Source organism: Ostrea edulis, chromosome 1 (genome assembly GCF_947568905.1).
Source record: "Ostrea edulis chromosome 1, xbOstEdul1.1, whole genome shotgun sequence".
Lineage (NCBI taxonomy): Eukaryota > Metazoa > Mollusca > Bivalvia > Ostreida > Ostreidae > Ostrea > Ostrea edulis.
Window position 1 is genome coordinate 21,789,029 of NC_079164.1, and position 19,258 is coordinate 21,808,286.

At 36.2% G+C, this 19,258-nt stretch overlaps 1 protein-coding gene across 1 annotated transcript; it reads right to left on the reverse strand.

Moving 5' to 3' along the window:
* Positions 1–1,988: 1,988 nt before the first annotated feature.
* LOC125663682 (macrophage migration inhibitory factor homolog) lies at positions 1,989–19,215 on the reverse strand. The gene is made up of 3 exons (XM_048896008.2): positions 19,057–19,215; positions 3,788–3,954; positions 1,989–2,533 (listed from the first exon to the last, which is right to left on the reverse strand). Exons 1-3 carry the CDS (start codon positions 19,162–19,164, stop codon positions 2,467–2,469), a joined length of 342 nt encoding a protein of 113 aa, XP_048751965.1. The 5' UTR covers positions 19,165–19,215; the 3' UTR covers positions 1,989–2,466.
* Positions 19,216–19,258: the final 43 nt, after the last annotated feature.

Here is a 19,258-nt window from a genome sequence, read left to right on the forward strand (position 1 = left end):
TACACAATATCCACATGTATACATATATTTGTCTTTAGAGCAAAAATACTGAAACATGTATTTATGCCCAAAATCGGATTCAACGACGACGACCCCATCCCTCGTTTAGTGTGTTTCCCCAGACCTCTGACCTGTGAGACTGTAACCTTCCGTTCTGAAATTTATGGATCCGAAGCCAATTGGACATGGTATTTATGTACTTTGTGCTTACCCCCCCCCCCCCCCCCCCCCCCAACTCTTAAAACTTTGTATCAGTCAAGCCGAAAGCCTACATCAAAGGGGAGGCGAATTTTATTTATATGTGTAAACTTTAACAGGGGCCTAAGATACCATTTTCAATTATTATAATTAAAAGAGTTCGATCATACAATCTGTTTCGTTTCGTTTCGGTAGGTTTCGTTTCGTTTCGGTGTGTTTCGTTTCGGTAGATTTCGTTTCGTTTCGGTAGATTTCGTTTCGTTTCGCACTTTACAGGTACCCCGTTAAAACTATTGAATGACAGAGATTCTTGTGAATTACATGTGGGTGATCGAGTGATTAGAGAGGGCTGGAAACGATGGGTAAACAAAGAATATGGTTTTGAAGGTTGGTCACACCTCTGATATCATCAACCTTATTTCTTTTTTTTTAATTTTAAAATAAATAGGGTTTTTGAAGAAAAATACGAGTTTTAAAAAAAAAATCAAAGAAGCCCGTGGGCAGTAAGGGTCACCTGAATATGATGCAATAACTCAACAAACAACCTGATCAAACATTGTTTATTTTTTTATTATAGAAATGAAAATAAATTATCCGTAGCTTTCCAAACTCATGGGCCACATTGCTTACTTGAGTCACCTTGGTCCATATTTTAAGATTTTCACTATATATAATCGCATGTAAAACTTTGATCCCTTATTGTGGCCTTACCATATACCCCCGGGGGTCATGGTTTTAACAAACTTGAACCTGCACTATGTCAGGAAGTTTTCAGCTCTTCTGGCCCAGTGGTTCTTAAGAAGAATTTTAAATGACCCACTTCATTTTTGTGATTATTTCCCCTTTGAAGGGGGCATGGCCCTTCATTTGAACAAATTTGAAAGCCCTTCACCCAAGGATGCTTTTTGCCAAGTTTGGTTGAAATTGGCCCAGTGGTTCTGGAGAAGAAGTCGAAAATGTGGAAAGTTTACAGAGAAACCGACAGGCAGACAACAGGTGATCAGAAAATCTAACATGGCTTTCAGCTCAGGTGAGCTAAAAAGACCATTTTAAAAATCCATGTATAGCACTTGGTCTATACAATTGGTGCTCCCTATACCCTCAGTTACTAGTCATGGAGTAATGAATTCCACAATTTGGTAGAAGTCTTCATGCATATAATAATTGGTTACATTGTACCAAAGTAAAGAGGGTAATTCTACTACGCATACATAAAATGTAACAACCTTTTACCCATTTGTGCCCCGCCTCAGAGTATGAACCATTGACCTACATGTATGAGCATGGAATTTTACAATTTTCATAGAAAGACCAAATACATTTTATTTTGCATACAGTATTTCTACACAAAACATAGACGATATCAAATAATGTATTAGACTACTGCATAGTACATATCAATTTGGACCACATCCTGGAGCCTTCACCTCTGACCCACGGGTAATGGATTCCTCATTTTGGTAGAGGGTTCCATGTTCTTCATAACCATGCATACCATTTTTCTTCAAGATGTGTAGGGGTAAATAAGACTATTAAAGAATGCATTTTCACTATATACCCTGGGGCCATGAATTTCATGCAAGACGATTTTTAATGATTGCATAAAATTCTAAACTATTGATTTTGTATCATTTTCATGAAAAGAATCAGTTTGGAGGATATATTCTAACATGGAAGTTACATGTAAAGAATTCTAGAGAAATTGAAGAATGTTTAAAGTTGAAGTCACAGAATGGTCGTTGTCGAAGCTAGTCCTTTAGACTTATGCTTATCCTTTCGTAATAATTGTCATCAATGTGAAATTCTTTAATATTTGTGACCATTATTACAATAACAGCAAGTGCACCACACAATGGGCATTATTATACATACTACAACAGCCACTGTTACTACAGCTGAAGAGGCAAGATAGGCAGTTACACATACATGTATTACGTAAAACACCCTAAGACTAAAGTTTATAGAGTTCACTTGTTGTCCTCAACAATTCATTTCGTAATTAAATACATACAATCAAATCTCTACCCCACAGGAATATTAACACTTAAAACGTTTCCTGTATAATATTACTCAACACTATGTATTACATATAAGCTTTAAAGCACATTTATTGTCCGTCAACTTTGTTATTACAAGCTCAATCAGATTATCTCTCCAGTGTAATTATGCTGTAATTCAATGGCTAGTACAGATTGGAAGGCATGCATACACATGTAACAGTGAAAGGGACTGTCTGTGTTTGTGGTTGGGAAATACGATAAAATTCTGTCATGCAAATGTCTTTCCATCCAGTGCCACATCTCCTCTTTTCAAGTTGGTGAATGTTACATAAAATCTGCCATCAAACAAAATAAATGTAACATATTAAAATCATTACTATACAATAATGCTGACTGCAGCTGTGAAAAATTAAAAATTTCTTCATAATTCTATTCAGGTATAAATAATGTTTAGTACTAAAGGGACTGGTTCTTTTTGAAAAAAATATTTTGCATTTTTGATGTTAAACATTAAAAATATTTAACTCATTTAATGTTGACAACCAAAATTTTGACCTTCTGAAGGCAAGAATGAAAGCAATATTTTAGGCTTAAATCTGTGTTATGTAAACAAAGACTTGAGTCTTTTTATGTATACAAACAAAGCAGTGAAATATTAATTTTGTAATATAAGCATCTTAATTTTGCATAGTCGCAAATTTTAAATTTTAGATGACAGTCTACCCAAAGAATGCTTGAAATGTGAAAGATATAATAAAATATATCCATTCTTTTTTAAAAACTTTTGTAAACAATAATATACTGCAATCTTTGTTTACAAAACAAATAACAAACTCAGATTACTCTCTAAAATGAGCTTCTGTGATAATGTATAACCTTAATTTTTATGTGAAATCTTTTAAACACATTAAACAGCAGGTTTTGATCATTAAAAGTGAAAAACAAAATTTTGGGGAAAATCGTGAATCAGTCCCTTTAAAGACTTAGCAAACTCTATCCGCTAGTCAAAACAAATTCAGTCCAGGTAAAATCTCTGCCACAATAGCATGAAAGCACCTACTCATTTTCAAACAGACATACTGCAACAGATTGGTTAAATATTCGCCAGCCAATACACAAAATTTATAGTCAGAAGAGTTATTTGCCCTTATGTAATGCATTTGAACATACTATCCAACTGATGGACCATATGGAAGAGCACCAACTATTAGTAAGTTTTATTTCTAGGCATATGTCCGAATCAATTTCTAGTGGATGTAAAATTTAATTTTCTTTCAACCTCTTGATTTTACAAGCCATTAATCTAAAATCAAAGTACAGTAAAGCACTGCAGTAACAAACCTCCAGGGCCAATGGAAAGCATTCCTTATAACCTAACTTCGCTATTAATATCCGATAAAAAAAATTTCCTCAAGCAAGTAGTCTATGATCTAGCAAGCATTTCTGTGAAAAATTTAAGTATTTTCAGCAACATTTGATTATTCTGCCATGAAGTGCGAGTACAAAGTGTAGCAAAAGAGGATTAACACGCAGTCCTCTAGTACTCAAAATAGCATGTATTTAAATTGTGTGTGTGGCTCATCATATACCTGTTCTTTGGTATGGATAATTTGCTTTCCAAAAATTCTGCAATGGCTAAAGCATGTTCTTTATTTTTCGCCCCATCTGAAATGTTGTACAATTCCACAAAACCACAGAGATCCGACGACCCCCCGTGCATCATCATCTGGTCTGGGTGCAGCCGCACTGTTACATACTGAAAATAGACATACACACAGTAGATTTAAAGAGCTGTAACAATTTCAAACATCATCTTAACTGTTTTTGACAGCTTTTAGCATTTGCCTCTGAGAGTTTCACCTTTGATGAATAAAATTGTGATTTTGGATCTTCTATCTAGTCTGCTATTCTATTTCGAATTATCTATATAATCAAGAGTATAACTAAATTAAAATTAACATCAAAGCCCAAAAGTATGCATCTATGGCCAATATGCACTTCTTCCTGTCTGTCAGTGTGTTTATCTTATATCATGGAAAGAAGCCAAACAAATTATATATATAGAGAAATATACATTAAAATCAATTTATAAGGAAGTATATGTGCTACATATCTACTGTTCATACCAAAAAACTGGCAGCCATTACATCAAACTGATTGGATTCGCGAGTCTGACCAATACATACACATGCCACCTCCATGTTAATGGCATTTCAAAGTCCAAGCTATCACCTTATTTATCAGACCTCAGTTATCACCTAGACTACATTTATATGAATTGAAAACTTTCATACAAAGTGTAATGTGTGTTGAAAGTGGTTAGTTGAGCTGATACTAAAACATATAAATTTGTGTGATTATAGAATTACGGTTAGTTTGTGACAAGAAAATCATTTCTATAAAGTTTATGCTGATTGATTGATTTTTAACGTCATGTCGAGAATTTTTCACTCATATTGAGACGTCACCAGCTGTAGGTGAACTACCACAAATTTAGACCTGTGATTAGGCTCTCTGGGCCATAACAGAGAGGGTTCTTTAACATGTCAACGCCTGCCTTAACACAGGACCTTTGTTTTTGCTGTACTTCAAGTTTAACCCATATTATGACTCCACCTTAGCCAAACGGGGGTTATGACTAAACCCAACTTGAATCAACACAACATAAGGATGCCCTATATATACTCTGCTACATTCATATATCATGTAAAAATTTAATCTTGATTCTAGTCCCATCCAATGGTCCATATTAAAAAAAAAAAAAAAGATTTTCAAATTTTCCCCCATGCATACATTCTTATGTAAAACTTCAAATAGGTATTGTGGCCCAAACCCTCGAGGCATATTGATGTGAAAAAAAATCTGCACTGCCAGAGGGTGTTTGGAATTTGATATATTGTGACTAATTCTGGCTCTGCTGTTAAGAATGAGATTTTATATAAAGATTTATTCTTATGCAAAACTTTGATCACCTATTGAGTCCATCCTACCCCCGGGCCAGGATTTGGATAAACTTAAATCTGAACTGCCTAAGGATGCTTTCTTATTGATGACTAATCAAGTCTCTGACACTATTGACGAGAAGATTTTTAAGTTTTAAAGTAGACCTATACTCGGCCTATGCACAATCAAATGTAAATGCGGAACCACGCTTCCGTTTTCCGAAATGTGATATTTTAACGATATCCATTTGATGTTTACATGGCGATACGAGATATGAATATCCGATATCAATTCCTTCCTGGGTGTTCTTATTTTCCTATCAGTCAAATCTTAAGTTGAGACTTTGTGGTGTGTTTTTTTTTAAAAGGGGGAGATAGAGATTATAGCTTTAGAAAAAAATCGGTTGGAGAACAAACAACATGTTGGTGGATGAGGGTGTGTCAATTACATTGTACATGTCCGTGAGGCATTCAGTGTACATTGACTATTTATGTATGGAAAAGTTTTACTATGATCCATTAAATGTTCACTCAGCTGCCACATTGCTACATTCTTCTCCTCTAAAAAATTACATCCTCGTCATTCTCTGAGAAGAATATATATATGTATAAGTTATTTACAAAAGCATGTGGACAGTTTTCTGTCACACAATTCATGAAAATGGAAGCATCAAGTCTTCTTAACAATTTCAAGAAGAGTCTTCAAAATCTCATTTCTTTCAAAGCCTTGGCACTGTTTGTCTTGCAGAATGCTTTGAAGAAATCTCGCTTTCTCGGACCAATGCGGGTCAATAGTTCCCTGCTGAAGCCTTACAAAGTTTCCACTTCGTAACCATGCTGACTCCTTTCTGGGTCTGGTCGATCTGCGTGGAGCAGTAACAGGTGAACTTGTATCCGTATCATCTGTTTCTGGTTCAGCATCAGCTACTGGTTCAGTTTCAGATTCTGGATCTTCTGCTTGTGGCGCAGGTTCCATAGCAGTCTCCTCTTCTGCATGATCTTCAAAATGCTCTCCAACCTGATGTGCATCCTCATCTGTTGGGAAATCTGCATTCTCTAGTCCAGGTTCTCTCCTTTCAGTAACACAATACTAGGGGCATCAATGTGATGACGTTGTGTTCCTCTAGGAATTTCCCATAAGACTGCTTCCTCCTCATCTGTATCAAATTGAGTTTTTGCAGTTGACCGAGTGTCACTGTCTTCCCTTTTCCATTGTCTGGTTATAGGTTTTGGTTTTGGCTTCAGCGTTGGTGGAACTGAATACTCTGGTGTTGCATCCATCTTCGGTTGGAATTCTAAAAGATGTCCAATTGATAGCAGTAAGTTTCTGTGCAGAATCCTCACTCTTCAACACCATCCTCCCTCTGTACTTTGTAAACAGGGATGTCTTGATTGGGCTGACTAATCACTATGTATGGGTCTTCTTCCCACTTGTCCGACAATTTGTGGCGTCTGTCAAATGCTACCACTTTGACTAGCACTCTGTCTCCTGCTTCTACCACAACTCCTCTAGACTTGAGATCATAATTGTCTTTTTGTTGTTCCTGTGATTTGCGTGTAGCCTCTGATGCTAACTGGTAGGATTTCCTCAGTCGCTCCTTTAGGTTGTCTATATACTTGGTAAGAGATTTTGATCTTTCATTCCGTCTATCTAATCTGAATTCTATGTCTATTGGTAAGTTAGGTTCCCGTCCGAACATAAGGTGATAAGGTGAAAATTTGGTAGTTTCTTGTTTCATGCAGTTGTATGCATGTACAATGGGAGCTATGTAAGATTTCCAATCTGCTTTTCTTAATTGTTCTAAAGATCCTAACATGTTGTGTAGCATGATGGTGGTTTGTAATGTAGTAACAACCAACTCCTGTTGCAGTCATTTATTGCATGATAAAACGAATAAGGATGATGCTAACGATGATTATGGAATTGCGGGGCATCAGAAAGTGGGGGAGACAGATGGGAAAGGAGGTCAGACCAATTCAGATTTCCACGAACATCATGATAATATTTCTTTTGTGAGGATCCGGTGTTAGAATAGGTTTCAAATTATCATCAACAAATACATGGTACGCTTGTGTAAAAAAGAAAAGTTCACATTTCGCTGCTTCAGTGACCACAGATATCGTAGTTGTGTTCGCTGTTACAATGTTACTGATATAGAGACAAGCTTCAAAGATCAGCTGCAAATAATCTGTTTTATTTCACCGACCGTCATGAATTTGTCATTTTTTCCTCATCCTCTCTCCTTTTTCAAAATTATTGGGGCGGCATCTATTAGTTCCTTATTGAGATTGCATCTACTTAGAACGGCGTAAGTGGTGTACATGTGCAAATATCCAATTTATGTACATGTAATTGTAAATGATTTCATGACCTGTAGAGATTCAAATAAAACTTTGTCTCAGGACATAAGATATATCACACATTATACATATTCATTAATCATATAAGCAAAATCATCAAAATTCAGTTTGTTACTTTCGGTTTACATTTACATTGTGCAAATTAAACCTCTCTAGAATACTGTAGAATCATTTAAATTCATGAGGACATAATTTCGTGGATTTATATATTTGTAAGAAAGATGACTTGGAATGTCTTTATTCGTTGAGGATGTAAATTCGTGGGTGAGGGTTACCCACGTATTCCACGAAAATTGAGCCAACACGAATTCTAATGATTCCACAGTATTTTTTTTCAGATAAAATGTAAAATTTAATTGTAAACCACATGTATCTTATAATAGTTATAGTTTAGCATAGTTCAAATTATTATTCAAGGTTGTAAATATGCTCAAACTTCACATGTCTTACGAAAATATGATAATGTATAATTTTTCAAGATTTTAAGGGGGGTGTACTTGTTGTAGAGCTGATAGCTAGCTTCTAAATTAATACATCAACATATGATTTTCTTACTCAAATCCTTATTCTAAGATAATAATCTGTAAATCAAAAACAATTAATTCAAGGTTTAGTCCATAAAAATTAGGGAAAAGACTAATATTGACGTCAAATGGCATTTCCTACAGTATTTCCTTTAACATGTTTGGGCTCACAAAGTATACATTGTGAAAATATTTATTCCAATTCATTAGAACAAATGATTACATATACCATTAAATAAAGGGTATATAGTCTATGTTGCTTATTATACAGCCCATTTGTTTGGGAAAATAATAATTAATAAGAAAAATAAAGAAGGAGGAGTGCATTTTCCTTAATGTTGACAGGGTTCTTACTTTTGAGAAGCAATAACAATGAAAATAGCATGTCAACATACATGTATATATTTTTCAATGTTTATCTATTACTGGAATGTATATTTATCTTGTAAAGGCAATTTTTTCATGATTTGAGTGCATTTAAGGCCGAGTATAGATCTACCTTAATCTCTTACATGTTTTTATGTAAGACTTGGTGTACAATGTAACCCCTAATGTGCCCTCCTCCCCCATCCTTGGAGGGGCCAATGGTTTCAACCAATTTGAATCTGCACAACCTGAGGATGCCTGCCTAATAGCATCTATCAACATGACTAAACATGGCTTAGCTGTTCATAAGACGACAAGCTCACTAAAGCTTATATAGCTCAGGTTCATAAGACGACAAGCTCACTAAAGCTTATATAGCTCAGGTGAACTAAACACTGAGATGATATGTCAAAGCTGTTACTTCAAATATTCCCTACATCCCCCTCTGTCCAAATATCTAATTCCTCATTTCCAATTACCACACTAGCAGGCCTTCCATTCACCTACACTTCCTAAGTCCTTCTGAGTGCTTTGCTACCCTGACATGTTAACTTTTGATAGTGCTTCTCCACAAAATTTCTGTGATATATATTTTAGTTTACCACAAGATCCTTAAAACTAGATTACACGTCTGACACAAAATATTTCTTTATAATATCTAGCTTCAACCTGTCTTGAGCATTTTTTCAGACTAGTGTTGAAACTAATCATTAAAGATATCAAGTGACAGGCCCCTATACTGGGTTCAAACTGTGATGTCAAAGAGTCGTATTTGCAGTGTATCATTTTTAATGCGGGTTGATGCAACAATGTTATCTTAATTTATAAACGCTTTCAATCAAACTAATGTTTAGCATGTGTAGGTCAATGCCATGCGATATCTTTCCAGAGATCATATGTGTCTGATATTTGCCATTTTTATCAAGTTTTAAATATGAAAATTGCAATGTTCCTTAAGTCTAATCATTTAACAACAGACATGAAAGGGCACTAATTTTTTTCTGACTTTGATAAAGGAGCCTTTAACATTTTCTCATTAATCCAACCAGTCTCTTGTTGAAAAATTAGTGAAAAATCATATACACCGATTGGCTGGTTACATATGTACACATCTTGAACTTTAATTCACACATCTGTCATGGTGCCCTGGAGCAGTACAAATTTCATGGTGATTTGAATTAAGACTGCGGAACATTAAGTGGCAAGAAATGAAATATACAGCATTCATGATGTTCATCTCTTACATGTACAGTCAAAACAATTAATGCCACAATGCAATGGGTGGATGCTAACTCAACGCGGATTGAAAAGATCTAAGTTTATCGCCGCACATGGGTGGGAACATTTTTCAGCACAGACTCCCTTGAAAACGTTGCGATTGCATGAAATTCCAATTTCTAAATTGATTGTCAATCCACTTAGTTTTACTTTTATTGTATTAATGAATTATAATGTTAAACATTTGGTAAAACGTATTCAAAACAAAAGGATGAGGTCTAGAAGATTACCAAGGGTTAATAATCCATCTGGCTGATCATAAAATAATGATCGGGTAATAGGCCCGCGAAATCTGCAGTCAACATTTAATAGCTTCCACCTCAGGTGCAAAATATCTATGCGAGATCAACTTTTTACAATATAATTCAACCACGCATGACCTGTATACTCATTAAAGCATCTTTGTACAGTTAACATTTCAAGGAAATGGTATACATGTATATGTATATGGAACTCGATTTTTCTCATTTCTCATGCATATTTATACATACTTCATAGCTATAATGCAAAAAATCAAAAGAAACAAGAGGCCCAAGGGCCACATCACTCACCTGAGTTACTTTGGCCCATATCTGAAGACTTTCCATATATATTTGCATGTAAAACCTTAGTCCGTATTGTGACACCAACCTACCCCTGGAGGCCATGACTTGAACAAAATTGAATCTGCACTATGTCAGGAAGCTTTCATGTAAATCTCAGCTCTTCTGGCTCATTGGCTATTGAGAAGATGATTTTTAAAGATTTTCCCAATATATTTCTATGTAAAACTTTGATCCCCTATTGTGGCCCCAATCTACCCCTGGGGGCTATGATTTGAACAAACTTGAATCTGCACGATGTCTGGAAGCTTTAATGTAAACCTCAGCTCTTCTGGCTCATTGGTTCTTGAGAAGACGATTTTTAAAGATTTTTCCTATATATTTCTATGTAAAACTTTGATCCCCTATTGTGGCCACAATCTACCCCTGGGGGCCATGATTTGAACAAACTTGAATCTGCACTATGTCAGGAAGCTTTCATGAAAAATTTAAGCTCCTCTTGTCCAGTGGTTCTTGAGAAGAAGATTTTTAAACGCCCCCAACCTATTTTTGCATTTTTGTGATTATCTCCCCTTTGAAGGCTCTGAAAGTTAATATAACTCACCAAAACGTGATGGGTTACTGTCCAGAGCTATCTACTCGCGGCCTGCCAATATCAGAATCTCCTTCGCACCAAAGAGTTCCAATTCCGCTTCCTGTGGATACAACTAATAACCAAAACGAACTTATATACAGTGATGAACCACAACGGCCAATAATGTCAAATAGAAGGAACTTAACAAATTCCCCTTCTTTCTTTTTAAAGTAAAATAGTGTCATTCAAAATATACTGTACATATCTACACGATTCCTTTTTCTCTGTTTACATTTTCAAGCACTGATCCCGCCAAGCACCTGTCTCTAGTGCTTTAAATTATACTGTTGCTGAACATTAGAATTTAGCTTAGATATTTAGAACAGGAAATTTTTTTCTAGATTTCATAGCCCATGGAAGTAGTGATACTTTTTCACTAGTGGGCCTCTTGTTGAGCTACCCATGCTGTGGCGGGGGGGGGGGGGGGGGGGATTACATACGGAGGTGTAAAGTGCAGAAGGTCAATAGTGTGGGGGATGCAGTGTCTTAAATTCCCTCCAACATCAGGGTCCGCAAATATGAGGCTCTCTTTCTGCCTTTTAGTTGGTCAGTTAGATCACAGGCTTTAATGACAAATTCCCTCTAGACACAATCTTGGTAATTAACTCTGAGAATATAATCATGTCTTATGTAACAAAGGTGCAGGCATGTTTTCTCTCCCGATCTCATGGTTTTGAAACTATCTCCTGACTACAGCTACCCTGGCCTGGAGTAGGTACCTATCGGATATCTCACTGATGTGCTAGTTGTTGGTTTTTCCCCCCACACCTTTACCATAAGACCTGCGAATATTAAGTGGCAAAAAATGAAATATACAGCATTTGTTATGTTCATCTGTTACAGTCAAAACATTTGACGTCACAATGGGCGATTTAACAGGCGGGAACATTTTTCAGCATGGACTGAGGATTTTTAAATGAAAACGCTTGTGTTGAAATTTAATTTCATGTTGTATTTTTAACTCACCTGAGCCAAAGGCTCAATTGAGATTTTCTGATTAAAATTTGTCCGTTGTGTGTCGTCTTCGTCGGCGGCGTTGTAAACTTTTCACATTTTCATCTTCTTCTCAAGAACCACTGGGCCAATTATAACCAAACTTGGCCAAAAGCATCCTTGGGTAAAGAGCTTTCAAGTTTGTTCAAATGAAGGGCCATACCACTGCCTGATGCTGTGTTAGCGTTTAAATTGTTAGACAATGCTGGACTATCAACTAAGGACAAACAGTTGGCTCTTACGGCATCAAGTGATCTTAAATATGCCGCCATGAAATCTGCCCTGCAATGCATATTTGGAGAAAGTCCCAGTGCTTGTGCCACTGACACACCGAGCATTACCATCAAACAAGAACCAGTGTTTTATACACAGCAAAGGCGCTTCAACCGTAAACCCGACACTAAACTAACAGGCACCAACCCCATAAACAAATTTGGTAAAAGAACCAAGTGTGCTGTTTGTCAAAGTGTTTTCCACTGGGTGAAAGACTGTCCTGATAAAACCAGTTCAGCAAAAATCACTGAAAGTGAGTCAGATATCATTGAAAACTGCAATGTAACACTTTTTACGAAAGAGCGACCTTCATGAGCTAATGAAATCTTCGTACTAGAATCTGCAGGATCTGTGATTATAGACACAGCATGTACAAGAACTGTGTGTGGAGAGAAATGGTTTGAACACTTTGTAAAGGTAGCAAATGATAATGATATTCAAACTTTCCCTAGTAACCGGGCCTTCAAGTTTGGAGATGGAAAAGTTGTCAACTCATTTTGTAGAGCGATCATTCCTGCTGAATTTGGAAAAACACTGCAAAATAGTGATAGAAGTGGTAAAAGCTGACATTCCCCTTTTGCTGAGTAAATCTTCGCTTAAGAAAGCAGGTACTGTCTAGGACTTAAAAAACGATAAAGTTACAATGTTTGGCAGCCCAGTATGCTTAGAATGCATGTCAAGCGGTCATTATTGTGTAAATATTCTCAAAGCCAATGACAAAACTTGTGAAAATGAACTTGAGGAAATACTTGAGTTTACTGAAATGACACAAAAGGAGAAGATGAAAGCTCTTGACAAGCTACACAAGCAATTCGGACATGCGTCTGTTGATCGTCTGAGCAAACTTTTGATAAATGCAGGAACAATTAAGTGATCAAGAAACTATTGAGCTATTGCGTTCAGTGTGCGAAAAATGTGAAATCTGTATTGTCAATAAGAAACCAGTACCGAGACCAGCTGTAGGACTGCCATTAGCTACTCAATTTAATGAAACTGTAGCCGTTGATTTACATGAACTTGAACATGGCATTTATTACCTCCACATTATCGATGAGTTTACTAGATTCAGTGCAGGAAGCATTATGAGGTCAAAGCGTTCTTCTGAGTTTGTAAAAAAGTTCTTAGAATCATGGATTGCAGTTCATGGAGCCCCCAAGAGACTGTATAGCGATAATGGTGGGGAATTTAACAATGATGAAGTGCGTGATATGGCTGAAAATTTTGATATAGAAGTAAAAACGACAGCAGGATATAGCCCATGGAGCAATGGTTTACTTGAACGGCATAACCAAACACTCACTGAAATTTTGATGAAGATTTAAGCAGATAACCGATGTGACTGGGAAACTGCATTAAACTGGGCTTTAATGGCCAAGAATGCTTTGGACAATGTTCATGGATACAGTTCATATCAGTTGGTTTATGGCAGAAACCCTAATCTTCCGAGTGTACTAACAAGCAAACCTCCTGCGTTAGAGGGGACAACAATGAGTGCTGTTGTTGGACGACATATTGAGGCATTACACTCTGCTCGTTCTGCTTTCACTAAGAGTGAGTGCTCAGAAAGGATCAAGAGAGCTTTCAGAAAACAAACACGCCCAAGTGGTATACGATATCATACAGGAGACAAGGTATACTACAAGAGGAATGAAAGTAATGAATGGAAAGGCCCTGGGGTGGTTATTGGTCAAGATGGAGCTGTTATTTTTATTAGACATGGAGGAATATTAGTTAGAGTTCATCAATGTAGACTGAAAAAGACGTCGCAAATGGAAGATAAAATTGTCACAGTTACCAATAATAACAAGTTAGCGGCGAATACAACTACAAGTACATGTAGTGAAAAAGACCCTACTTACATATATAATAGTGATTCAGAGACTGAACCGATAGACAATAGGGACAATGATAATGAAAATATCAACGAAGAGGCAACTGGAAATGATGAGCCTGAAAGGTTTAAACTTAAGGACGTTAAAGTAGGTCAGACATTAGGATATCATAATGTGGAAAATGGAGAACATTGTGTTGCTAAGGTCACTGGTCGTGCAGGAAAATTGACAGGTAATAACAAGCACTGGTTTAACCTGGAATATATGGAACCAGAAAGTCTAAAAGGAGCAGAAATTTCAGTTGATTTGAGCAAAGTTGAACAGCTTCAAAACATAAGTGACAATTCAAAATCAGATCATGATAATGATACTGCCTTAGTATTGGAGAATATTTCCTTCAAGGATGCAAAAATGAAAGAGCTTGAGTCATGGAAGAGAAATGGTGTATATGTTGAACATAAAAACATTGAGCAGAAATGTATTTCGACAAGATGGATATGTAATCTTAAGGACACACCTGATGGTACAATACACAAGGCAAGATTGGTGGCTCGAGGATTTGAGGAAATTGACAAAGAAAATCTGCTGAAAGATTCACCAACATGTGGTTCAGACTCTCTCAGACTTGTGCTAGCAGTCTTGGCTCAGAGACAATGGCAAACACATACAATGGACATAAAAACTGCATTTTTACAAGGGGCTGAGATAGAAAGAGAAATTTTTGTAAAGCCACCTCCTGAGGCTAATTGTAAAGACGTTGTTTGGAAGCTTCGTAAATGTGTGTATGGTTTGTCAGATGCCTCCCTTAGCTGGTACAATAGAGTAAAAGAAGTACTTGAACAATGTAATGTACATGTATCAAAGGTTGACCCAGCTGTATTCTTTTGGAGAAATAAAACTGGATTAGTAGATGGGGTGCTTGCTTGTCACGTGGACGACTTTTTATGGGGTGGAACTCTAGAATTTGAGAGGGAAGTAATAAACAAAATTCATTCAACTTTTTATGTTGGAAGAGAGGACCAAGAAGAAAATGGTTCATTTCCGTTTGTTGGAATCGAAATTTCAAAGTGTGGAAAGAACATCATCTTACAACAAAAGTCGTATCAAAACAATATGCAGTCAATTCCTATTGAGAAATGTAGACAAGCTGATAAGTCAGCACCAATTAATACTATTGAGAAGGAACAACTTCAGTCAAAAATAGGACAAATATTGTGGATGGCAAGACAATCTCGTCCAGATGTAATATTTGAAGCATAATATCTAGCTTCTAGTTTAAAAACTGCAACTGTACAAACACTGATTGATGCTAACGAAGTAATCAACAACTTAAAGTCAGAAAATGTGTCACTTAAATTTCAATATTTAGGACCAAATGACAATGTAAAACTTTTGATGTTCAGTGACTCGTCTCTGGGAAATTTGCCTGATGGTGGCCGGGACCCAAGGAGGTCACTTTATAGCACTTGTCGGCGAAAATGGTATTATTTCACCACTCACATGGACATCAAAAAGAACAAGAAGAATAGTGTGTAGTACTTTAGCGGCAGAAACACTTGCAATGGTAGATGGAATTGATAATGCAATTTATCTGGCATCTTTATACACTGAACTTATGACCGAAAAAGCAAATCCGATCAGCCTACAAATTATTTGCATCACTGACTGTCATTCTTTATTAGATGCTATTATGTCCACCAAACAAACAAATGAAAAACGATTGAGGCTTGAAATAAGTGGCATCAAGGAACTGATAAACAACTGCCAAATTGTGGCCGTCAAATGGATTGAAACAAAAAGCCAACTTGCAGATTGCTTAACTAAAAAGGGAGCCTCACCCTTGAACCTGCTTAAAGATGTGTTCTTAAAACTTCACTGCCCTCAAAAGTGCATACACTGATGAAAGGCTTTAAATAATAGGTGTATTAACATAAAACATCTGCAATTATGCATTTAAATTTATACAGTATCAGCAAACTTACACATAAATACTATATACTAAGTTTGGCCCTACCATGGGGTCAGAACCCTTACTCTGGGGATCATCAAATTAACAATTTTGGTAAAAGACTACCTGCTCTATCCATTTAGTTTCAATTTAGTATAAATAGCACTAAAGAAGATGTTATTCAAGTGTTTTACACATAAACACTATATAACAAGTTTGGCCCCGCCCTGGGGTCAGAACCCCTACCCTGGGGATCATGAAATTTACAATTTTGGTAGAGGCTTCCTGCTCTACATCACTATGCATTTAGTTTTTCTTACACGTGTGCAGTTCTAGAGAAGAAGATTTTTGAAAATTGGTCAATTTTGGGCAGTTTTTACCCCGCCCCTAAGGCCCCAGGGGTGCAGGAGTCCTGAAATTTACAATTTATGTTCCCCTTGTTCCAAATATGTTTCATACCAGATTTGAAAAGAATTGGAATGATAGTTATCAAGAAGAAGTTAAAAATGTTCAATTGTTAACGCACGACGACGGACGAAAACCAATTGCAATAGGTCACCTGAGTTTAAAATGGGTAAGTATAACCACTGACATAAGGACATCATAAATCAACAGTATAATCATGTATCTCAGTAAAATACAGGCAGGGCAGTGAAGTACAGGTACATGCTACTTCTTAAATATTTCAGTAAAACTTGATAAAATAAAGATTACTTGCTAGAATAAAATTAATAGTTCACGATATACAACTGAAGGAGTTCAACTAAATAAAGTGCAAAAATATGATTTCTAAAGATGAACTGACTGTACATTATGTGAGTGGGCAGAGGACATCTTGTGTAAGATGCACCTTGAAATTATCCACTGTACGTGGTGATCGATACCATATGTTCTGCATCAATAGCATTAGCTGTGGGGAAAATTGAACGTTTGGATTTGGATTAGTCTGTATATCCAAGGGTAGAGTACGTCTCTGGTTCTGCTGTCAGCAGGAACAAGACAATCAGAAGGTATACTGCTCTTATACAATAGAGTAGGCTACTGTGCAGTATTGATCAGATCTGCAACATTAGCTAGATATGTTTTTAACAATTATATACATAACGAGTGCCTTGCCTTTGAGCCATTTTCAATTAAATTTTTATTGATTATCTGAATGATGGGGGCCCCACATACTGCAACAAAATTCCATTTTCATCATATGCTTTAACTTTTATGGTAAATTTTGCCAATTCTAAATTTCTCTTTAAAAATCCAAAATTGTTTTATTTGCATTTGCAACTATATAATTGTGTCTCTTGAATTTTAAATTTGACCAAAGGGTCGTTTTAATATACTTTGCTTATGATAAAGAATCCAATTTATGATTATGAAGAATGTAATGATGATTTAATTTTTCATAATACATCTAGACTAAGTAATGATCATTAACTAGTATTTATGCAATTTAATTAAAATTAGATGTTAGATCCACTCACATACTCTTTGTGTAGCGAGTATGTGAGCAGATCTAACATCCAATTTTAATAAGATTGGTATTTATGTGATATTTTTTCTTCCCAAGTACCCGTGTAATGTGCCGGCTCCTTATCGAGCATTATCGCACACATCTAATGTACATATGATGTAAATTATTTATCTTATATTTATAAATGTTATATTCGTATTGTAAATGTAAGATAATAAACAGCTGATAAGCTGTGCAGCTTGAGTCTGACTGTACCCTTAAGAAGTCGTCTTGAATTTGTACCAGGGCTTAGACTGAATTCCTCAAAAATCAGAGGAAAACAGGTCAAAAAGGGAGGAAAACACCTCACCTTACCAGGAAAAATATCAAATTTGGTCGAGCCCAGGTCTAGAGGTTATAAAACTTTTACCGTACTCATGAGATATACTCAAACATGTTTGTTTTGAGTACAGCTCTGGACTCGCTCCGAAACATGCTCGAAAATTCTTCAACATGTAGATGCTTCACTTGAGTGCGAGGATGATTTTATAAAAGTTTTATGACCTTCACGTTTGAGTATGATTTAGAGCACAGAGTTTGAGAATGTAAAAGTGCTCAAAAAAGTTTTATATCCTCCAGGTCAGAGTGTTTAAATTTTTTCCCCCCGACAATTGGGCAATCAGATGATTTTCTCTGAAAAGAGGAGAAATCACACCCCTGATATACCCAGTCTCACTCCCAAACACATTACATAGGCACAAGTGCTTGAATCTTAGCATATGAATACACATCCTACCTCTATAGCAGGGCTTGAAGCTAACTTTTTATGTCACCAGTCCAGCCGGACTGATGGGTTATAATTTTAACCAGTCTGCAGAAAAATTTACCAGTCCAACAGAGTTAAACATATTTCGTTTAATAATGTTATTAAAATGAAATTTAACTCAATATGCCTCAGACAATATTGTAACACTTAAATGTGGGATTTATATCATCTGATATCTACAGATTGAAGCATGCCAAATGTGTGTATAAAATTTCAAAAGTATATTTTCCAAAATGATGCTTTAGAAAATTAACCAGTCCCATCGAACGGACTAAAACAAATGTCAGTCAGTCCGCCAGACTTTTAACCAGTCACAGACTGACGGGCATATGTTAATTTCGAGCCCTGTATAGTACAGGTTGGGAACACTTCCCCTATAGCGAGATATTCTCGCTAAAACGCGATTATCCCTCTTTAGCGAGAAATAAACATTACCATAAACAGGTGTTTTGGCGTCTTTATTGAAAATAATGGCAAATCCCGTGCAACGCTGAATAAGTGCGACACGCACTCAACATGATGCGAATTGTTTGTATGAAATTGACAACATAGTCATGAAATTGCATATCAAAGTTGCTGCGTAAGAGGGGAGCAGTCTGAAATCCAATACACATCGTGAATGTTTTTGTTTTTGATTCATATATTTGCAGAAGTATCAGACATTTTAGTACTTTTTCTTCTTTTCACATGAATGACAAAAAGATGTACTCCGCGGGTGTTTTTCTCTGTTGTACGGGATATATTTATTCTCGCTAGAGAGGGATAATCGAGTTTTAGCGAGAATATCTCGCTATAGGGGAAGTGTTCCAAACCTGTAGTAGTGCAATATGTACTTGTAGGAAGTGATGTACAATGAATGATGTAAAAACAAATTAAACAAGTGACAACATACATGTTCTGGTTTGGCTAATTGGTTTCCCAAAAATACAGATGCCTGTTGGAGAAAATCCCCCGGAACTTTGTCTTTGGGTAAATTGGTGTAAACTGCAAGGCAAGGCATGGTAGTTGTTGTGAAAGTACTTTAAAGCGGCCGCTTATATCAATGTTTGCATTTTTTTAAAATACAAATGTATAGTGGAAAAAATAAAATAAAA